General features: G+C 38.9%; 1 protein-coding gene across 2 annotated transcripts; it reads left to right on the forward strand.

The window, feature by feature from the left end:
• The first annotated feature begins 342 nt into the window (after nt 1-342).
• LOC116327159 (CD276 antigen homolog) lies at nt 343-22334 on the forward strand. Of its 2 annotated transcripts, XM_039612607.1 has the most exons (6): nt 343-481; nt 4542-4889; nt 7274-7552; nt 20009-20107; nt 21357-21425; nt 21701-22334. In XM_039612607.1, the coding sequence occupies exons 1-5, from the start codon at nt 409-411 to the stop codon at nt 21422-21424; spliced, it is 867 nt and encodes a 288-aa protein (XP_039468541.1). In that variant the 5' UTR covers nt 343-408; the 3' UTR covers nt 21425; nt 21701-22334. The 2 variants fall into 2 exon arrangements, with proteins under 2 accessions (XP_039468541.1, XP_039468542.1); XM_039612608.1 differs by lacking the exons at nt 21357-21425; nt 21701-22334 and adding an exon at nt 20197-20500.
• Nucleotides 22335-24272: the final 1938 nt, after the last annotated feature.

Raw genomic sequence — 24272 nt, forward strand, 5'->3', positions numbered from 1 at the left:
GCTAACATTAGAGCCAACGGCTAGAACATTAGCACTAAAGACCTACACAGAATATATCCCCATAGACATACAAATAACATCATTTAAGTTTGACGAGTTTAACTGCAAATGGTATTAGAAATTGAAATAAAGTTGTTGTTGTTGTTAAAAAGGTTATTTCTGCTCATTAATCTTTGTCCTGTCACTGTTTCTGCATAACTGTCACTGATATTATCAAAGTAAAATCTAAAAGTCCATGACGTTGTGACGTAATACACCGGAAATTATGGCAGATATGGCGGACTGCTTTAAGACACTAGAAACTGAAACTGTTTTTGTACTGCGTCAGTGCTGAGAGGAGAGGGGTGGCTCTGATCTTGGTTACACAGAATAGTTGCCGTATTTGATCCTGATAGGATTTCTGCAGACATGGAGCTTCTTCTTCTATTTCTGAGCTTCTGTTTCCTGACTTTGTCCGGACTGACGTTTGCTACTGAATCCGGTAAGAAACTCATTAATTTAGACTGATCATGTCTGCGGGTCACTGATCACATTTCACAGCAGCGGATGGAGCTTTAACTCTTCTCAGGCTGCTGCTTTAATGGGTGGATGACTGCGGCATCTACACCTGTGACATCAGCTGTTTTCTTTTAATAATAACAGTGAAGATTAATGCGCATCATCTTCAACAATGAAATGAAAGCATTCTCTTTATTATTTACAATGAGTGGTTAGAGATACTCATTATTCCATCCTGACGTGCTTTTAACCTCAGGTATGGCGTCTTTGTTGGCGATTTGCGCTTCCTGCAAAAACACATCTGCTTTATTTCCTGTTGGAACAGAAAATAACCTTTGCATTTTTTATGTTTTTCTTATAGTCGCCAACCACAATGAAATGAAAATAAAGACACACACAAGCTGACAAAGTGAACGAGCGAATTATTATTTATATTTTTATACCGAATCACAAAAGTAGGACAGAAGTCTCCCATAAAAACAATATTGGACCAAGTTTATTTATCATAGCACTTCTCGAAGCAGTAGTTCAAAAAAAGGGGGGGAAATTACTTCATTTAAAATTATGAATAAATTTTTGAAAGCAAATGTCTAATATAAAGGAAAAGAATAAAAATGCAAATGTGTGAATGTCATCGCATCTCTCTCTTCATTAAGATGTGCTTTTCTATTTTCCAAAATCAGGCAGCAAGCAATTGTTACAGTCTTTTAAATATTTTTGGTTCAATATTATATAATATTGATCATATTCAACATAATATGATGCATTCATTTGTTGACTTTTTTCACTCTTTGGGGTCCTTGTTGGTGTTATTAAAGTTCTACTTGCTGCCATTTTTAGACAGAGTGACACAGTCAATGAAGAGGCCTCTGATGGGTGAAGAACGTTTGTATCCTGTTTCAGTTTCCTGAGTTTTTCTACAATGAGAGTTAAAACTGTCTTTTGTAAATGCACATCTGAATGTTCTTTCTTACAACCATTATTTTGTATGTCATTATTATGTCAGTCTTTTGTGACATAATAAACAAGGAATTACACTAGTCTAAGCGAGATGAAACAAAAACATGAATAATCATTTCTAATTTGGAACGTGACACAATGGGACTCAGCTTAGCGATATTTCTTAAATGGTAAAAACAAGAGCGAAACAAAGATTTAACGTGTGTGTTTCCAGCGTCAGAGCTGGATCAAATGTAACACCAAGGTTCCTAATGGATGATTTAATATAAGAAGCAAGAGGGCCTCGATTTTTAACCACAAGGGGAACAAATTTCTCAGGAGCAAAGACTTGACTTCCGTTTTATCAGCATTTAGTTGAAGGTAATCACCAGCCAGCCAATCTCTAACGGAATCTAAGCAGGACTGCAAGATTTGGAGCTTAGAAACATCAGGTGGCCTAAAAGAGATATTTACCTGAATATCATCTGCATAACAATGATATGAAATATCAGAGAAAGAGCTAAGAAGTTGCAGAAGAGGGAGTAAATACAACAAAAACAATAACGGAGCCCTGAGGCACCCCATAGGCAAGAGAGCTGACGGAGGATCTGAACTTAGAGGAAGCCACAAAGAAGGATCGATTTGACAAATAGGATTTAAACCATTCCAGTGCGGTACCCAATACACCCACCCAGTAGTTTCATCTAACAAAATAAGATGATCAACAGTGTCAAAAGCAGAGGTCAGATCCAGCAACATCAAAACAGTGCACTCTCCAGCATCATAGTTCATCAAAATATCATTAGACACTCTAAGAAGTGCAGTTTCGGTAGAGTGAGCCTTATGAAAGCCAGATTTATCAAGAACGTTGTGTTCATCTAGAACAACTGTGAGTTGCTCGGCCACAACCTTTTCTAAAATCTTGGCAACAAAAGGCAATTTCGAGATGGGTCTGTAACTGGAAAGAAAAGAAGGATCAAGTTTAGTTTTCTTTAAAGTGGGTGAATGACAGCACTTTTACAGTAGCCAGGGACCTGACCAGAGGGTAGAGATGCATTAATAATTTTAAGAACACTCAGACCAATAGACTCAAAAACATTTTTAAACAAAGATCCAGATAAAATATCAAGGGGGCAAGAGGATGATCTCATTGGAGTGACCAGCTTCAACAACTCAGGTGAAGACGCTGGTGAAAATCTTTCAAATATGACAGGCTTAAGGAAAATCGGAACAGGCATATGGTACATGGAGGAAGAGATGTTGCTCCTTACATTGCTAACCTTTTCAACAAAGAAGGAAAGAAAATTTTCACAGTCTTCATTCGAAGAAATTGGGACAGCAGCAGAAGCCGGAGCAACAATATCCCTCATAGTGTCAAATAAAACCTTAAGGTTACCTCTGCTCCTAGAGACTAGCTTTGGAAATAAGCAGCCCTTGCATCACGAATTGAAGCATTAAAGGAAACTAAAAGGTCTTTTAAATGAAAGAGATGAACCTGCAAACGAGTCTTTCTCCACAAACGCTCAGCTTTACGACAGACACGCTTTAAGCAGCAAATTCTGCTTAAAGCGTGGGGCTAGTCTAGTTTTAATAGGGCAAATATTATCGATAATAGAAAGACAGTAATTATTAAAAAGATTTGTTAATAAATCAACATCATTAGAAGCAGGCAGAACCAAATTAAAAACGTCACAAAATTTAGCAGCAGTAGAAGAAACTGAGACGCACCACAAATTAAATGTAATACAATGATGGTCCAAAATAAAAATATCCTCAGAACTAATACAGTCCATGGTTAAGCCAATAGTAAAAACAAGGTCCACAGTGTGCCCTTTGGTGTGGGTGGGGCCAGATACATGCTGTGTGAAGTGAAAAGAGTCCATGATGCTAAGAAAACCTCTGGCAAAGAGGTCAGATTCATCATCAATGTGCATGTTAAAATCGCCAATTATTAGCAATCTGGACAATTTCAAGATGGAAGATAAAAAGTTACTGAATTCCTTTAAAAATTGACTGTTAGGTCCAGGTGGACGATAAACTACAGCACAGTAACACAGATCTTTAATTCCAATTTTAACCAGCTGTAGTTCAAACGTGAGGAGTATTTCCTAATGAATCCAGGTATCAAAAACAGGTACTTGGATCCAAGGATAATCCAGGACAATACAGAGGTCACATCTTTATTGAACTTTGTGATTGTGGCCAAAGACAGAAAATCAAAGCAAAGAAAACCAAACAGCAGCTCACAAATATGTCAGGGCTGCTGTCAGCTGACAAACTATTATAGAACTGTGACAGTTCTCCTGTATAAAACAGGAGCAGCTCAGAGTCCTCTTTAATGGACCTCAGCCTCTGACCTCTGGAAACAGAAATGTAATACATGAAGTAAAGATGAGCTATTATACTTATTTCCAGCTCCATATTTTATTCTTGGACACAACTGGAACAGTTTAGCATGATTCACAGTTCACAGTGATCCTTGTTTATCTCAGTCTGGGCCTTGGTGCAGCCTCTGAGTTCATCCTCTCTCAAACAAGCTCTTCAGCTCCTTCAGCCTCCATTTAAACCAGTCATACAAACTGTGGGGCTACAGGTGGGACTGTGATGACAACAGGAAAATAGTAAACAGTAATAGTAATAGTAAACAGTAGTATTGTTTTTGTAGGGGAGGAAAAGAACAAACAAGCATTGCAGAACCTAATGAACCATTTACTCTCTAAAATTTAACTTTAATCCTTTGTTAATGTTCATGATTGCTAAAAATCAAACATGAACATTTTTAGCTTCTGAAATGAAACAAGACAAAAAAGTTTGAAATTCTCTGTTTTAAGCCAAATTCCTTCTGATTGGCTGCTGACTTTCCTTTAAACATCATCACTCTGTGTGTACACACACTGCAGAGTGTCTTTAGGTCAGGAGGTAGAGCAGGCATCTCTTAATTGCAGAGTTGGTGGTTCAATTCCTGGTAGCTTCAGTCATGAAATGTTCTTGGGCAAGTTGTAAACCCAAACTTTTGTTTTTGTATAAAGCACTTGAAGAGTTTATTCAGAACAGAAAAGTTCTATATAAGATCCAGTCTGTTTAATTCATATTTTGTCTTTCAGGGACACCTGTCACCACAGTAACTGTGAAAGAAGATGATGATGCCATTTTACCCTGTTCCCTCTACACCAATGTGAATATTGAGAAAATGCTGTTTGACTGGAAAAAGGAAGGAACAGTTCTACAAAAGGAGGTTTTCATGTATGTTGAGGGCAAACATTACAATAATGGCCTCCCAGGTCAAGACGAGCAGTTCAGAGATCGAGTCTCACATTTTCCTGAAGAGCTGAAGTACAGCAATGCCTCCATAAGGATAAAACAAACAAAGCTGGAGGACAAAGGAATCTACACCTGTGACTTTCCACGTCTGCAGCCAGAAGCCAAAATATTTCGCATTGAGCTTGTTGTTGGTGAGTGCTGTTATAAATCAGCTGATTATTTACAGATGAAACAGTCAGCATGCACATCTGGCAGGGCCTCACCCCCACAGCACACCTGCAGTGATATTTGCAATATTTGGTGAACAAAGATGAGAATTCCCATGTGTTTCATGGTCCTGCAGTCTACATATCATAGATTTCCACAGATGTCCATAGAGTCTTCAGTAAACAAAATAAAATCTGTGTCAATAAAGCTATAAACACTTAATGAAGAAATGTTCACTTCTCCCGAAATATCAGACACACAGCTGTTGAAAGTGTTTTCTGACTGTGTGATTATAACACATTCATGACCATAAAATCAGCCTCTTGTTTAAATGTATCACAACATTTATGAAATATAAATATAAAAATATGTCTGATATAGCAAATTAATACTTCTGAGTACCTTTTCTCCAGTTTTATTTGATTTCCAAGTTACTGATAACACAGTCACCTCTAACATGTGCGTGTTTGTTTCCTTTCAGAGGGCATATTAATCTGTTAGAGCCTCTCACACTCATGAGCACTTCTGCATGTCTGTAACTACCAGAATAAACTTTTTAATCATTTCCAAACCATAAATATCTAATACGTGCCTGTTTCAACACTGTGAAGTAAAATCTGTGATATTTAATCTAGTCTGTTAGTTTTACCTTTAGCTCTAACACAGATCATCTGTTCGAGGATTATACGGGAAATGACTGAAGCCTTGATGATTTTAAGCTTTTATTTCATAAGGTAAATACAGTTAATCAGTCATTATGAGGGCTACAAGGCTGAAATTTACAGGAAATCATCTTCATTTTGTCTATGATAAATGTGCCAAGTTTCATGCTGATATATAGAAGTGGCTCTAAGACATTACAGAGATTAACTCAAAGTGCAAAGCAGAATGTCTCTAAGAAATTAATTTTAAACTCCACAAAATCTCTCCAGAGTTAACAAATAAAAAGGACTCATTCCGTTTTATCGCACTTGGAATGTTCCTAAATCCTAAACTCAACAAAAGAGAAATGTGCTAAATAACTAAAATAGGTATTTAAATGTTCATTATCATTTAACCGGGTCCTTTTAAACAAATTAAATAGTTTTCTCTGATTTGTTTTTGTTCCATTGTAGCAGCGAGGCTAATTACATTAAATTCCATATATGGTCAGACAGGTGATTTTCCCAGCGTCAAACTGAGAATGGTTTCACTGCGGTGACTTTCTATTGGAAAAGAGCAGCTGTCAATCAAACACCTACGTGGGGGTCGTAAATATGGTGTTTTCTGATTGGCTGTTTGGATTAACAGTCTCGTGAGTATGGTACCTTATGTCGGAAAGAGATGCGGATTGGTTAATTATGTTCATGGGTGTTTACTGATTGCCAAGATATCAAACTTGATTAGTAAAGTTATTTATCATTACTTTAAAACTGGTTCTAGTGTCGCAGTTTTAGAGACTTATGAGCTCTGATGAAACAAGAAGAGAGTAAATTAACTATTTTCTGAATTATTTTTACTCCCGATTGAACTCAAACGATCTGACGTTAATCAGCGAACTTTTGTTCTCTAAAACGAGCTCCTGTTTTTTCTCTAAAATTCAGTTTTTAGTCCAATAATACGTTTTTTTAACGGCGATTCTAAAGCCTACCAGTAAAGCGAGTAACTGTTTACTGCCGTAAATTAAAACGTTACTTTTTATGTCGTAAATCCTTCACTGATGTTCACGAATCTGGCCAAAAATGAACGTCTGAACTTTGAAATAACGTATAAAATCTCTGTATCGATGTTTCCGATCATCATGAAAACATACAGTATGGTTAGTTATTATTTTATACATATAAACTTGGGTCGCATACAACCTCTGCGTTTTAAAAGGTTAAAGGTCCGAAACGTCCCAGGTGAGTCATGTTTGAGATTACGTCACTAATCTTTAAATCGTCGTGTGTATATCTGAATTTATAACCGATAGATAAACTCTGATCCACCAACACCTTTACCTTAATTTGAATTGAACCATAAGACGTACCTACATATTAGCTTTACATACAGTCTGAACAACACTTAAAACATTTTTATTTGTATTTTATGAAATTATTTAGATAATTTTTTGTGTTACCTAATTCACACTTATTGAAGCTGTGTAGTTGTGGTTGCTATGACATTCTTTTCACTAGTTTATCGGTCTAATAGAACTCTACCTTAAAGGATGCATGTGCTCAAAAAGTATCCCATCCCTCAGTGTAATTCAAATTTCTAATAACTGTTGGTGCTCTGCTATTCTTTACCCTAAAACACTTTGTTACTCACATCTGTGCCCACAATAGCTAAACAAAAAGAAATGTGATTAATAGCCATTGCTCTTATATAATCTATGTTGTGTTCACAGGTGCAGCTCCACAGCCTTCTGTCACAAATCTTGATCAAACAAATGACTGGGCGCTGCTTCAGTGTGATGTAAATGGTGCCTACCCCAAACCTACAGTGGAGTGGTGGAACAGTAACAATCAAATCATTCCTTCTGAGGAGCCGCAGGTCTCTAAAAAAGGAGAGCACTTTTACGTCACCCTCAAAACTACTGTGAAAAAGACTGACCGATATCGCTGTGCTGCCACACAGAAGGACATCCACCATCAGATATATAAGGAAATCAATGTACATTTAAATGGTGAGTGGCATTTTAATCATCAAACCATTAAAATAATTATTGATTTAGAAAAATGGGAATAAGTGCTCAGATTTTTGTCTGCACAGAAACAAAAGGTTAAATAGTTAAATCATAACTATATGAGGACCAATGTCTAGAAAATGTTTCTCAGGTGAAAAAAGAAGGGGTTTGTGATAAAACACTGCAGCAGACAGATTCACTGGAACTGAACCACGAAGTAACTTTAGTCTGAATTCAACTCATAAATGATTTTGTTTGTATATAAGACTTCTTACAGGTATCAGTGTAGTGGCGATTCCATATGTTTGTCCAACTAAACATCCAACAATTTAAACTCAACGCTGCACTGTGGTGATAGTTTGTATGTGTAACCGCTAAGACTGGTGGATCTAAATCTTTACCACAAAGTCAGCATACAAAAAGAAGGGGAGTGAGTGGGTCAGCGCTCAGGGCACAGAGATAAAGTCAGCCTTAAACACACCATTTATTTCCATGGAAAAAGATAATAAAAAGAACGTTCTCAATACGCTACAAACCCTGCCAGCAGAAATAAATATACACTATCCAAAAAATACTACAATGTTTCCCATACGCTAAAATTCACCCCACAGTCCCGTAATCCCACAGTCCAGCCACGCCCGGGCAAATGTTCTTTATCTGAAAGAATCAGGAGAGTCATCATCCTCTTCCGGGATGGAAATCACACCAGCCAGAAGACCAAGGAGGGGGGCTCCTGTCGCAGACCTGGCTCCTGTCGCAGACCTGTCTCCTCCTGACGACGCGTCACCGCACAGTCCCGCCCCACTCCACACCTGAACACGGCCTCCCTCGTAGCACCGCCAGATGCAGGCAGAGGCGCACATCCCTGCCCTGCTGTGGATTTCACGTGTCACCTCCCACTGTCGCTATTCCTGCCGTCGATACTGGATCGCCGTGTTCCCCTGGCCTCTCCGTCGCTGAATGACTTGTGGCACACTACAGTCAGGCAGCAGGTCCTTTGTTACTTATGCTGGCTTGCACGCATTTCTTTTCCTCCTGCTCATTTTTCGTGCGTCTCATCCCCCTGTCTCTGTGCTCACCGTCCCCTTTAACAGGTCAGTCAGCCGCTTCGGGGAACGCCCCCACCTCCACGGGTGCCTACTATACAAATTTCAAAATAATAAAAATAAAGAATAAATAGCTCCCCTAATTGTGCATACAATCACAATTACTTTAAAGTTCTTAAAAAAGGAGCTCTTCCCTTTTTCCCATATTCTTAATCTTCTTTGATGATGTGACTTCTTCCAGTAGCAAAAGAAGTTTTGCCACTGGCCTTTCCCAAACACTAGTCTTTGTTTGTAGTCTCACAGAACGCACCAAGCCTTTTGTATCCCGGTTTACACTTAAGACTTTTGCTATCATCCATGATCCTCTTGGAGCTGTAGCATCTGCAATCAAGACAATATCTCCAGGTATAAGACATCTTTAGTCCTCGTCTATTTTTGTCTTTCTTGCATCAGAGGTAGGTACTGAAGCCATCTCTTCCAGAACAGTTCTGCCATGTACTGTACCTGTTTCCACCTTTTCTTGACATGAAGTTCACTTGAATCAAACAGTCCTGGTGGTAAAACTGGTTTGTTTTTCAGCAACAACAAATGATTGGCTGTCAGTGCTTCAAGATCATTTGAGTCATCAGAAACTCTGCTAAATTGTGTGTTGTTCAATATAGCTTCAACTTCACAGAAATTTGTTTGGAGTCCTTCATCATCGAACACGTGTTCTATGAGAACTGAGACTAAAGTATTCCTGGTGGGACGAATGAGATTCTCCCAAACATCACCTTGGTGAGTGGCTGCTGGGACGGTAAAGTTGCATTTGATGCCATCTTTTTAAGGAGACTTTGTCCTCTTTTAACTCTTATAGGCCCAAAGTAGTCCACTCCAACATTTGTGAATGGAGCTGCGTCTGGCAGGACTCTCTCTTTGAGCAGATATGCCATCTTTTGTTCAACAACCTTTGTGTCTTCACAGGATACATGTGCTCTTCCTGCATATCCCAACATTTGATGGATATGTCGTGAAATCAATGTTGACACATGCTTATCCTTTGCCAAAATTGCAGGATGCTTTGCTTCCACGGGTATGGCTGCTTAATTCAATCGGCCACCCACTCTAAGGATTTCTGCATTCAATACTGGGTTGACCTTGTAGAGAGAACTTCCCTTCGAGACTGCTTTGAGGCCACTGCTGATTAAAGTAATTTCGGTTTTAAATTTCTGTTGTTGTGCATACTGAATAATAGCTTATTCTACCTTTGCCAGATCTTCCCGAGTCAAATATTCTTTCTTCAGAGTGGTCTTAAATTGATCCATTCTTGTTCCCATTTCTTTCTTTTTTATTTTCCCAATCATTCTTATTCAGATCTGCAGCAACAAACTTTTTCCCCTTTCGTCCAAGCAACACCAAGGTCTCTTTCAGCTTTAAAGACCAGGCTACCAAAATTTTAAGTTTTGTCCAAGATGAGTAAGTAGGTAAGTATAATTTTAATTATATAGCACCTTTCTAGACAAAAGATCACAAAGTGCTTCACACAGAGATAACAAGATATAAAACCAGACAAAAAGTTAACGGAATGCAATTTTAAAAAGATGTGTCTTAAGTAGTTTTTTAAAAGAGACTACTGAGTCCACATATCTTAAGCTTAGAGGGAGAGATTTCCACAGTCTGGGGGCCACAGTGGCAAAAGCTCTGTCTCCCTTAGTTCTCAGCCTTGTATATTGTATAACAAGTAGACCCTGATCACATGACCTCAGGGACAAAGGGCTGTAAAAGTTCAAAGATGTAAGCTGGTGCTTGTCAGTGAAGAGCTCTAAAGGTCAGAACCAGAATTTTAAAACGGACTCTGAATTCAATGGGCAGGCAATGGAGCTGTATTAGTAACGGCATCACGTGTGAGTTCTTGGGTGATTTGGTCAGAAGCCTGACCTCCCTGCTCCTCTGATGATCTTTCATTAAAGTAACAATTGTATTGTTTAATCAGAATTTCTTCAAGATGCTCAACAGAGAGATCCTATTGGCTGTTACAGCAGTGAAGTTGTTTTTATTTTTGCTGTTACTTCCAGTGCGCAGGGGACCATTTATGACCCTACCAACTTTGGTTTTCACAGCATAAGGTCCACCTTCCACACAGTTTATCAACTTTCATGGCTCTAAAACATTTGAAGCATCAGTGCCTATCAGTATTTCCACATCTGCATCAATGTTATGAAGTTTAACAGGTTTAAGGTGAGGCCACTGATCAATATCCTCTTGTTGGGGAATATTAATTGTAGAAACTGGCATGGTCTTTCGAGTCAAAACATCTGGCAACTCCATGAAGTCATTTACTTCGAGACCTGACTGGAAGTAAATGCATTATCAGCAGATTGTTTGTCATTATACCCTTTAGGTTTGGTATTTGCCAGGGTTTCTATAAAGAATGTACCTGAACTTCCAGGATCCAGAAATGGACATGTTTGGACAATTTTATTGCTCTTTTGGCTCTTAACTTGAACTGCAGTAATAGAAAAAAACTGCATCATCTTCATGACGAGCCCCAATATTTTTAGTTGACTGAGTTTGGTCTCCTGGAACTGTGCTGAAATCTGTGGAAAAAATGCTTTGTTTTTTGTTTTGTTTTTTTCTTTGCTTGGTGGAACTTGAAACTTTAGAGCTGCTCCCAGATTGTGAGTCTTGGATGTTGCCAAAAATTGGATCTGATGGTACTTCTTTTATTATAAAGGCAACCAGATCAGTGAACACTGCTCTGTGACCATTTTGTTCTTGCAGTTCATAAGCAACAACTCTCCATTTTTCCCTTAATTTGTATGGAAGTTTCAAAACAACCATTCTCATGTTTGAGGTGGGGGGAGGATAAGAAAGACCGACGCAACAACATTGTCATCCCCTATGTAGCCGGTGTATCAGAAAAACTCAGGAGAGTTTTCTCCAAGCACGACATCCCAGTGTACTTCAGACCCAGCAACACACTCAGACAGAAACTGGTTCACCCGAAAGACAAAACTCCAAAACACAAACTTAACAATGTGGTGTATGCTGTACAGTGCAGCGAGGAATGCCCAGACCTCTACATGGGAGAGACCAAACAGCCACTTCACAAGCGCATGGCACAACGTAGAAGAGCCACCTCCACAGGACAAGACTCAGCAGTCCATCTGCATCTAAAGGACAAAGGTCACTCTTTCGAGGATGCCAATGTTCACATTTTGGACAGAGAGGACAGGTGGTTTGAAAGAGGAGTGAAAGAAGCCATCTATGTCCACTGTGAGCGACCATCTTTGAACAGAGGCGGTGGTTTATGACACCAACTGTCTGCCATCTATAATCCAGTTTTTGAGTTCCCTCCCCAGACGCCTTAACGCCCACTCACATCCTGGGCCATCTGACCTCAGGAATTCGCATGATAAGGTGGGGCCAGGTTTCACAATGAGCTCACCCGAAACCCTGGCTGATTGAGACCCACACCCATTTTCACATCTTGGCTCAGGCGATTAGAAGATCATCAGGGGGTCCTTTTGTCCCTCTTTGGGGGGATACTCCCACTAAGTTTAAATCTGGGACTCTCGGCCATTTGACCTTAGAACTGAAGAAGCTTCTCGGATGAGAGGTGAAACATCTTCAAGCAACTTAAAGAAGTCCAGACGCTTTTCTTTGCAAGCTCCTTTGACTACGATGACCTGGATGACTGAGAACCTTCACAGACAATTTCTATATTGGTTAGAATTAAGATTATTTTTATTTTTCCAGTTCATGAGGACTGTTTTCTTGGCTATGCATAGGGCAGTGAAAACCATATGGGCTATATTCTTTTCCGTAGTGACATTATCTAAGCTGCCCAACAAACACACTAAAGGGGAAGTTGGAATGTTACATTTCAGACACTTTGATAAGTCTTCACATATCTCGCGCCAAAACTTCTGAACTGGTGGACAGAACCAAAGAGCGTGGATATAATTGTCCGGTGAATTGGTTTGGCAGTGTGAGCAGTTGTTGGTAGACTTAAAGCCCATCTTGAACATCCGATGACATGTATAGTGCACTCTATGTAGTATTTTGTATTGAATTAATTGAAGACTGGGATTTCTAATTAAATGAAAGGTTTTTAAGCAAATCTGAGACCAGAAGTTTTGGTCTAAGTTAACTGATAAATCTGCTTCCCATTTTGCAATAGGAAGTGATATTGATTCATCTGTTTTAGAAAGCATTCTGTATATTTTGGATAGTAATTTGGGGGTTTTAAGAGTAAGAAATTGAACCACACTTGGTGGTGTTTGTAGTTCAACTTGACCCAGTTTAAATCTCTTTTTTATTATGGATTTAATTTGTTGATATTCTAAAAATCTTTTCTTGTTGATCCCATATTGTGTAACTAGTCTGTGAAACGGAATAAATTCTGTTCCTTCTAATATATGTCCTAAATATTTGATTCCTTTACCACTCCAATCTGGAAAGTTTATCATATTATTGTTTTGTAATATGTCAGGGTTGTTCCAGATAGGTGTACGTTTGCATGGGATTAATGAAGACTCCGTCAATTTTAGAAACTCCCACCATGCTGTCAGAGAAAAGCTGATGTTGATGCTTTTAAAGCATTCATGTTGTTTGATGTTTGAGCTGATAAATGGTAGATCTGAAATCTCTAGATTATTGCAAAGTGCTTGTTCTACATCTATCCAAGGTTCATCTAAGAGGGTATGTTTTTGCCATCCTGAGATAAACTGAAGCCTGTTGGCTAAGAAGTAGTGCTGAAAGTTAGGTAGTTCTAATCCTCCTTTATCCTTGGTCTTTTGTAGTGTTTTTAAGCTTATACGTGGGGGCTTATTTTTCCAAAGGAATTTGGACATATATGAATCTAGAGATCTGAACCAATCTTGTGGCGGTTTAGTTGGGATCATTGAGAATAAATAATTTATTTTTTGGTAATACCATCATTTTTATAGCGGCAACCCTTCCCATGAGTGATATGGGTAGACAGTTCCACCTAGCCAGATCACCTTCTACTTTCTTTAAAAGTGGGATATGGTTTAATTTAGTTAGATCTGCAAGCTTGGGAGAAACATTAATACCTAAATATTTTATATTTCCGATTGCAGTGGAGTAGAAGAGGAATTATGGAAGGAGCAATTAATCGGAAGGACTGTAGATTTTGACCAGTTAATTGAGTAATCTGATATTCTTGCAAAAGAGTTTATCAATTCAATCACCCCAGAGATATTGGTTTGGAGAAAAAGTAACACATCATCCACATAAAGGCTGATTTTATGTTCCATGTTCTTGCATTTTATGCCCTTAATTACTGAATTCTGTCTAATTGCTGCTGCTAGTGGTTCGATAAAATTTCAAACAGTGAAGGGGAGAGTGGGCATCCCTGCCTGGTGCCCCTCAGGAGACAGAAGCTGGAGGATGTCTGGTCATTCGTTCTGACACAAGCTGTTGGGGAATTATATAATATTTTTAACCAGTTAATGAAAGAAGATCCAAAACCAAATTTATGTAAAGTTGCAAATAGAAATTTCCAGTTAACTCTGTCAAACGCTTTTTCTGCATCTAAAGAAAATATAGTAGTTTCAAGGTTTTTACTGTATGAGTAGTCTATCAAATTAAGTAATCTACGTGTATTTGTTGATGAGTGCCTACCTTTTATGAAACCAGTTTGGTCAGGATGAATTAAGAGGGGGTTATTTTTCTAGTCTCTTCGAGAGAGCTTTGCAGATTATTTTAAGGTCTACATTTATAAGGGATATTGGACGATAGCTTGAGGGATATACAGGGTCTTTGCCTGGTTTTAGCAGGAGATTAATGTTTGCAGAATTCATATTTGATGGAAGTCTGCCCTTTTCTTTGATTTCCTGCAACATTCTGTAAAAAACTGGTGCTAGAATCGTCCAGAATTCTTTGTAGAATTCTGCAGGAAAGCCGTCTGGACCTGGAGCCTTATTATTGGGCACACTTATCAGGGCTTCCTGGAGTTCACCTGATGTCAGTGGTGAATCCAGTGCCATTGCTTCAGTGTCTAATAATTTTGGAAGAGTTATGTTGTCTAAAAACTGATCAATTTCCTTTTTAGATGGGTTTATTTGTGGTGAATACAACGTTTTATAGAAATCCCTGAAAATGTTGTTTATTTGTTTTGGGTCATATACTGTGTTCCCAGATGAATCTTGAACAGCACATATAGTTGTTTTTTATTTATTTATTTTTAGCTGGTTTGCTAGAAATTGACCAGATTTATTACTATGTTCATAATTTTGTAAGCGTAGTCTTTGTACTAAGAATTTTTTTTTTTTTTTATCAATTATCTCATTTAATTCTAGTTTTGTTTTGCGTATTTTGTTCAGTGTTTCCTGATCTTGGTGGGACGCGTAGGCTTCTTCTAGTGATTTGATGGTTTTTTTCTAATTCCTGAATATTTTTGTTTTCTTCTTTCTTTTTATGTGATGAGAAAGAAATTATTTTACCTTTATCATCACAGCTTTCCCTGCTTCCCATAGAACAGACGCTGATGTTCCGGGAGTGTCATTGAAGTCTAAATATGAAGTCCACTCTTTTTTAAAATATTTAATAAAGTCTTCATCTTTAAGCAGTGATGTATTAAATCTCCAGTTTTTCTTGGCGTAGTATTATTCTTGTGCATTAGTGTTAAAGATACAGGAGCATGATCGCTGACAGCTATAGGGTGAATCTCAGTGTCTGAAATGTCCCTCAGCAGTGAGCTGCTGACCAAAATATAATCCAGACGAGAGTAGGAGTGATGAACATGTGAGAAAAAGTATATTCCTTACTGGTGGGGGTGAAGGGAGCGCCATGCATCGCAAAGACCAGAGTCGCTCATATACTGTTTGATTATATTTGTGGACTGCCAATTACGCTGAGTTCCTGCTGTATTGAGCCTATCCATTTCTTCATTTAGTCCAAGGTTGAGGTCGCCTCCAAGTGTTCCATCTAAGTGCTCAGAGAGTGCACTGAAAAAACCGTGAAAGAATGAGGGCTCATCAACATTTGGACCATATACACTTACAATACATAGCTTTTTATCAAGTATAGATAGTTTAATGATTAAAAATCTGCCCTCTGGATCTATAACTGTATCGAGTACTGTGAAATTAATATTTTTATGTATTAAAATTGCTACTCCCCTTTGTCTAGAATTATAACAAGCTGAGAACACATTAGGAAACTCAGGTGTTTTAAGTTCATTCGAACCTCTAAGAGGTCTGTGGGTCTCTTGTAAAAGGACAACATCTGCCTGTAGTTTTTTGAGTTGGTTAAATATTTTTAACCTCTTTTCTCTGGAGCCAGCTCCATTTACATTCCATGTAACGAATCTCAGTGCACCCATAGATGTCTGTGTATAACTAGGGGTGTGCGCTGTGTGTGTTGCTTAGACAGGTGGAGAGAATACATCACTTGTTCATAAATAAAGAGAAGGAGAGAGAGAAAAAGTGTGTGGCAAGATGCTCCCTGAGTCTGACTATGTGTTTGCATATTCACTAATATGAGTAAGCTTGGCTTAAGTGTGTGTATCCTGTAGGTCTGTGTGCGCTGTCTGACTGATGTAAATGTGCTGCCGTTAAGCGCATGACTGTGGCGTGATCGTGCTGTGCGTATGTGTCGAAATAAAGGATGTTGTTTGTGGATGAGTGTGGAAGCAGGTGATCGAAGCAGTGAAAGAAAGAAAAAGAAAGAAAGAAACCAAGGACAAGGGTGAGCAGCATAAAAACAAGAGGGGAAAAGGAGAGAAGAAAAACGAGAAAAAAAAAAAACCCGAAACATTCCAATCAAACCATTGACGGAGAGTGACGGTGTTAATTCTGCTATGATATCACATTTAAGATGTGATTTAATACTACTAAGTTAAACAGATGTTAATGCAAGTTAGTGTGAGTGGATGGGGAAAGGGTGTAGCGGATTCTTATCTGGTGTGAAGTTAATACAGCCACGGAGTGGTGTCGGGTCGCGGTGGAGCTGTCCGTCCACGCACAGCCGGTCCACAGCGATGACAGCGCTGGAGCCCTTCTGGATGAAGCCGCGTCGGATTGGGAAGAGGACCCTGCGTCGTTCCAGGATCTCTTTGGGGAACTGGTCGTTCACGCTGAAGTCTGTTCCTTTAATTCCTCGCCGCGGCTTTTCACATGTTCCTTTTGTTTGAAGTGGCGAATTTGGCCACGATAGGACGTGGTCTCCCGGCCGCAGCCCGCATGGGGCCGAGGCGATGCACCCTATCGAAGACGATGTTCTTCACCGTGTCCTCCGGCAGCTTCAGGTGGGTTTTGATAAAGCTTTTTACCGTGGTCTCCGCGTCCTCTCCAGCGGCTTCTGGAATACCAGAAAATACCAGATTATCACGCATGCTACGAGCTTGTAGATCAATAACTGTTTCTTTTATTTTTTTTTTCTCTATTGAGCTGGGTAACATTGTCTGTGAGACATTTCACCGACTCCCTTTAGCGTGGCATTTTCAGCAGCGGGCGTTTCCACCTGCTGCTGGCTGAACTCCAGGGATTCTCGCAAGCTTTTAAATTCCCGGTGAAGAATCTCCACCAAGGACAGCCTTGCATCGAAACTGGACAATCGCTTGTCGATTGACTCCAGTATGTCGGCAATATCTTTGCCGGCTGGCGATGTTGTGCCCGGGGAATCTGCCAGGCGACATCTTTTCGACGACGGCGTCTCAGATTTAGCTGGGGAAGCTGCACACTGGGCCTTCTTCATCACGAGATCCTGAAAGCACTGATCAATGTAATCTTGGAGAGCCTCTAAACTCTCCCCGTTGTTCTCCATGGTGTTGGAGATTATTTAGACAAATAATGTTAGTTGTAAGACAATTGATAAGTGTATTTGGTAATATTGAAGCTTAAAGGAATTTGTTCAAATCTAAACTACCATTCGCTTTAATTTTCTGCCAAAATCTCCGGCGTCTGACGTCAGTTACAACATGAGTTGCTTACCTTGTCCGTCACTCATCCAAAATAACAACACTGGTCCGGCTGGGTTGAGTCAAACAATGATTTAATGAACACACGTGTGGGAGATGAACACTGCACGCAGACAGCCGAAGATCTCAACATGGTGGAGCATTGCTCAAACTCTTATAGCCTCTAGTGGCCCCACCTAGTCATAAAAGCCTAAATATTCACACTCTTTCTCTCACACGGCGCCTAAGCTATGACCTTGGCTCCCTGTTTATCTGCTCCTGCTGAGATGGGGCAGAAAACCTCTCCGGTATGTTCTGTTCTCTTCTGACCAGACAAATAAGATCATGACTCTCTGAAAACAGTATTTCTTATAACTCAGCCGTATAATGCATCATAAAACAATATCATTCATTCACAATAAATCAGCAGTCTAATGTAATGCAAATCAGTTCAACAAATGTAATAGTTATCACCTTCTTCTAATTCAGGAGAAAAATGCAAACTAAAACTACATAATATTTTCGCCATCTTTAATTAGGGGTATAACATGGCATATGGTAATATTATAATCCCACAGGCTGTAATGTGACAAAATGTTGGAAAGTTCAAGGGGGCTGAATACTTTTGCAAGCCACTGTATTCTTTTCTTCAGTATAGCGTATTTTCCGCACTATAAGTCGCACTTAAAATCCTTTAATTTTCTCAAAAATTGACAGTGCACTTTATGTATGAATTCTGGTTGTGCTTCCTGACCTCAGACTGATTTTATGTGGTAAATGGCACTCAAGACTGTCAAAAAATGCTTTAGCACGACTTTGGTAAGCTACGAAGCCGCACCGCTTAACGGATTGTCGAGCATTACAGCTACCGTAGTCAGGAACCTCCCGGAGTAATCTGGGTCCTAAACTCCATCTGCTTCAGGTCCCAAAGTCAAACAAACACTGCAGCATCACTCAAAGTTACAAACTGTCTAAATTCTTTCATCTTTAATAAAATGATCAGCGTTGCTGCTTTACCAGGTGTAACAACTAAGTTTAACATTCAGGCATCCGTGAAAACAGAATTTATTAAATTTAACAGAGTTAGAAGTTAGCAGGAAGTTAGCTTGCTAGTTTCCACCTAAACATGATATAGCATGTTCTGACTGAGAGATTTCTGAAAGAACTAGTTACTTTTGCAGGGTTACTGAAGTTGGGCTAGCTGCTATATAATGATGTGCTAGCTACACAGCTATGTTAGCATAGCATAAACACAGGGAAGCTGGAGGATGAACGCTAACTTTTTTCCACTCGATAAAAGTTAACGTGAGGGTTCCTGATGGTTAGGGACAAATGCAGTCGCATGGCAGGATGCTGTAAACGGACCAAACTTCAGTCAGGAGAACAACTGAGATAATCCATCCACAATACGAGGTTAGTCATTAATAAACTGCAACAACATGGGAATAGAGCAGCTGCGAGAGGATTCAACATTAATGAATCAATGGTACGGAAGTGGAAGAAGGACGGTTTTTGGCTTTCCTCATATTTCAAAATGTCTTCGCTATTACCGTCGCTTGGCATAATTTGCAGATGATATTTTTCTGTTTAACCTCCTAGGACCTGGTATCCACATATGTGGACATCACATATTGTGTTGTCTAGACCACAATAAATTTTGCTCTACAAGCACCTGATATCCACTTACAAGGGCATTATACTGCCACTGTTCTATCGAAATGTAAAACGAAAGTCCTCATATGTGGATATCAGGCCCTTGTAAAGCAAAATAAGGTAAAAAGATAATTCTTTGTTTTTACATTCATCAGGTCCCAATCAGCCCAAATAGCAAAGAGAAATTAGAAATGCATGCCATGAAAGAGTTCGGGTCTCAGGAGATTAACATCCAACTGCTTAAACCCAAACCAGGTGCATATTACCAACGTCACACCGGTTTTCTTTATGAACACCTCCTCCTCCTCCTCCCCATGCTTGCAGCCGCTGCGATGCTTTCAACCAAACAGGCGCAGCTTGATGACACATTGATGGGCTATCGCGGTAGGGTGGTATAGTCAAAATCTCTACCGTTGGCCAAATTCATATTGTTTCTAACGCATATCGTTTATGTCGCCCACCCCTATGCATACCCACACTGTAGGAGGTGCTAACCTTAAAGCTTAACTGTGGTCATTTCCTGGTCCATTACCAGGTTCACAGAAGAATCTAGTTAGCCAATCACAGGCTCACTCAGATTACAACCTTGATTACAGACTTGCACATGTTTTCAGATGTGAGGCTCAGCAGGAGGAAAGCAGGAGTCTCTGAGCAGCAGCCCAGAGATTCAAAAACATCATCCTCGCTGCTTTGAGCAAAATCAGAACCAACCTGTTAGCTGGGGAGACGGGCAAGAGGAAACAGGAAGTTAGATCCATGCTGGCATCACTGAGCTCGCTATTTAAACCTGCTGTCAGTTCCTGATATGCAGTCACAGTCTGAGTTACACAAATGTTTTCTCTTCTGTTTCAGGGCTCCCTGAATGGGCTGCCGCACTCATCAGTGTTCTTGTTGTTTTTATTATTGCTTTAGTGATTGCCCTTGCAGTTACAGCATACTGTTTGAAGAAAGGTGAGTTTTACTAATGTACTATATCAACATTCATCATTTGTTGTCAGGGATATCACAACTTTTTTTTTTTTATAACTCCCTCGTGTTAGGTCTTATCCTTTGATTTCTGTTGAAGAAGTGTTACGAGTTCAAAATATTGGGGATGGATACAAGAGGAAAACCTCAATAACAACACTGGTCCGGCCGGGTTGAGTCAAACAATGATTTAATGAACACACGTGTGGGAGATGAACACTGCACGCAGACAGCCGAAGATCTCAACATGGTGGAGCATTGCTCAAACTCTTATAGCCTCTAGTGGCCCCACCTAGTCATAAAAGCCTAAATATTCACACTCTTTCTCTCACACGGCGCCTAAGCTATGACCTTGGCTCCCTGTTTATCTGCTCCTGCTGAGATGGGGCAGAAAACCTCTCTGGTATGTTCTGTTCTCTTCTAATCAGACAAATAAGATCATGACTCTCTGAAAACAGTATTTCTTATAACTCAGCCGTATAATGCATCATAAAACAATATCATTCATTCACAATAAATCAGCAGTCTAATGTAATGCAAATCAGTTTAACAAATGTAATAGTTATCACCTTCTTCTAATTCAGGAGAATAATGCAAACTACATAATATTTCACAATCTTTAATTAGGGGTAAAACATGGCATTGTAATAAAGTTTTTCTCTTTATGCTTGTAATAATCTGAATCCGGTATGTAACATTGAATAAATGTTGTTTAATCAACTACCACTACTTAAAACTTAACAAAAGATATAACTGAATAAAAGATCATAAAGAATAACATGATATCAGTGTTTTTGTAAGCGTGTGCGCCCTTCCAGCTCGAAGTCACTTTACTCAATAAATCAGCCAAACATCTCGCTGACTGTAGCTTTTAACCCTTATTAACTTAAGCACAACTCTATAATGAGCACAAAACTGCAATGTGTATAAAGATGATCATGGTTACACCTGCAACGAAAGATTATATGATTATTCTGATACCTGTAAATAGAGGATTAACTTGAGGTTATAACAATCACTGTACTACAAACTTTAATGTAATGCCCATAGCTTCAATAAATGTTTTAAGGCAATGCTTGTTATATGATTCTGATGCAATAATAAAGCTGAGGCTAAAATAACAGTAAAACAACTCTTTTTCTTATCCCACAGAAGATAAATACTTTATTCGTATTAACTCAGTGTGTGACCAGTGTAGTTGTGTTTCTTGAATATTGTCATTTCCTTCCTGCAGATTCACAAAGAATGGAAAATGGCCCCTCCTCAGAGCTGCAGAGAAATCTCACCTCTGAAAAAGTTTGAAGTAATTTTTTGTTGTTGTTGTTGTTTTTTCCTTTGATTCATCAGAGATTTTAATCAGGACAGGAAAACAAGTTGGTGCTTTTTTTGTATTTCTATTCTTAATAGGTTGTATTTTGGTTTTGGTTTTTTCATTGTACTGAATTACTGATTTATCTCACAGGCCTCAATATCTGCTTATAACATGGACATTGCATGTTTTGTTATTTTCAGTCTTAAAATCACTGTGGAGTGATGAGGACATTGTAACCGTCCATCCATCCGCTTATCCTTTTTCAGGGTTGCGGGGGCGCTGGAGCCGATCCCAGTTATCATAGGGTGAGAGGCGGGGCACACCCTGGACAGGTTGCCAGTCTGTCGCAGGGCCAACACACAGAGACAAACAACCATTTACACTCACATTCCCCATTATCCCCACTAACTGCATGTCTTTGGACTGTGGGTGGAAGCTGGAGTACCTAGAGAGAACATGCAAACTCCACACAGAAAGACCCCGGCCTGATGGCGGAATTGAACTCAGAACCTTCTTGCCGTAATCGTCTCCATGTTAATGCACATGTTTCCATCATTGAAACCTTAGTTTGATCATTTACTGATCATCTCAGTGTTTCCTCCTCTGCTGCAGTTTCACGGCTCCTCCTCCTGACTCCAGATTTGCTAATGACGTGAAGATGTTTCAAGAAATCCTCTTTTAAATGCACCCAAGACAGTATAAGGTTTTACTTTAGTTGCCTAACTTTAAGCTTACAGTAGTCAAAACTTGCTTCCACACATGACTTTAACAGTAATTATACTGTCTTGCTGAGATATTGTTAGAATAATATATTTTGACTTTTTAATGTCACAATGATATCTGTTCTTACATAAACGTGTGCAGCTTTATAAATAATTTGCTGACCAAACGTTCTGTGACATTCATGTTTTAATGAGGACAGTGATGTTTTTTCATCATAATAGATTAAGATAATTGTAACTCGTACAGAATTTGATAAATAATGAGAAATGCAAAATTAAAATTACCCAAGATAAAAAGGACCCTTAATGTTAAGACTGGAGAGAAGTTAAAATATCAGGTTTGTCAGTCAAAAGCTGTCATACAGATGGTGAAGAATCTAAACTTCTCGACTCATATTTAACTCAGGTTAGTTAAACATGTACTCATGGAAGACTTGATTAAACTGAACCCTCAGCGCGTCTCATGTAAATCAATGGGAATATTTTGCAGATATAAAAACATTTTTGTTTGCCAAGCAGGCCTGTCAGGTACACTTGTGCTCTAGTATGTAGTTGTTGGCTCATTTGATATTTTTTATTCTTTTACAAGTTATATTTATGCTGTTAATTGTTGGTGTATTTTTGGTCTGAATAAGAGATGAAACAACAAACTATTGTGTTTACTATTGTGTTTTTGGTGTATATGTTTCTTTAAAGATTCATAAAGAGAGGAAATATATTAATGTCTCTGTCAAATTTGAAAATTATTTTATTTTGAAGCAGCTGTGCTTTGATAAAAGACATTTTGAGGCCAGGAAACCTTTTTTATAAAACATATAAACCCAGGACTCTTATCCTGTATTACTGATTTCATCCACAAAATAATTTCTGGTATATGTAGTGCTTCTAGTCAGGACAGTACAATATCGATTTCAATAGAGATAATAGACATCTTGGTAGGTTTGGAAGATGGTTTTGATTTAGAGATTTACAAAAGGGGTTGTCTCGAAAGTGAACAACTGGTATCTTTATTGCCTCTGTACAACTTGTCAACAAAAACAGTCGCAGTCAACAAGTTTCCATACAAATGGTGTTTTTTTTTTTCTTGGTGGGGGTGTGGTCAATAGCAAAATAAGAAAAGAAACTGAAATGAGAACAGTTGTATTGAATTGTAGTAGAACTCCATTGAATAAATAAAACAAATTAACGTCATCCCATGTTCACTGAGACCCAAACAGCACTCCTGTAAGGAGGTGTCAGTATGCAGACCCTATTGTCTACTACCTACTACCTAGGTAGGACTAATAGAGCATAGTGTTTATGTGAGTTCCAAGGCACAGCTTGCCTCAGTTTTTCAGAGATTCTCCATAATCCGCTCACATTGCTGGCCACACCATTTCACAGTCATACAGAATCTAATTTGGGCTGGGTTCTCCAGAACCCCTTTAAGCTGTTTCTTTTCAATATTTTGATCTTAACTAGTGATGGGTAGATGAGGCCTCGTGAAGCGTTTCAGCACATTCCCCAAACTGTATCGATACTGAGTCGACATGGTGTTGCTGTTTTGCTCCATACTGTCACCTGCTGGACCTTAAATATCATTGCAGGCAACTTACTTGAGACTCACAACAGACACTGATTCAATGACCTAGTCATACTTGTATACACTGTAAGGTATTGTACTTTCCATGGAATCATTTTATATTTTTTACATTGCAAATATTGTAGACATCTTTATAATATATTGTGAATGACATTAAGTGAAAATTAAAATGAAAGTATTGTGAATATAATATTACCAATTTAAATGTAATTGACTCAGAGTTTATAAATTTCTATTCAGAAAAATAAGTTCATCCAATGTTTTTGCATTCAGTCTACTGCGGGCTTTTTGACACCATTTCCTCAGCTTTGGATAACATACAGGCACAGATGAAGCTGGGGTACACAAAAAATGGTAAATGGCCTGTATTTATATAGCGCTTTTACTAGTCCCTAAGGACACCAAAGCGCTTTACACATCCAGTCATCCACCCATTCACACACACATTCACACACTGACTTCAGAATGCTCCTAAAAGGAAAATCAATGATAAGGGGAGCTTATTGACAGTATACAACCTCACAGTGATGCCAT

This window comes from Oreochromis aureus, linkage group 5 (genome assembly GCF_013358895.1).
Source record: "Oreochromis aureus strain Israel breed Guangdong linkage group 5, ZZ_aureus, whole genome shotgun sequence".
Lineage (NCBI taxonomy): Eukaryota > Metazoa > Chordata > Actinopteri > Cichliformes > Cichlidae > Oreochromis > Oreochromis aureus.

Excerpts from the sequence above, each read along its gene's own strand:
- LOC116327159 (XM_039612607.1), top strand. The coding sequence starts at position 409 with ATGGAGCTTCTTCTTCTATTTCTGAGCTTCTGTTTCCTGACTTTGTCC. Across the intron at positions 7,553-20,008 it reads AATCAATGTACATTTAAATG|GGCTCCCTGAATGGGCTGCC; the intron begins GTGAGTGGCATT and ends CTTCTGTTTCAG. Across the intron at positions 20,108-21,356 it reads AGCATACTGTTTGAAGAAAG|ATTCACAAAGAATGGAAAAT; the intron begins GTGAGTTTTACT and ends TCCTTCCTGCAG.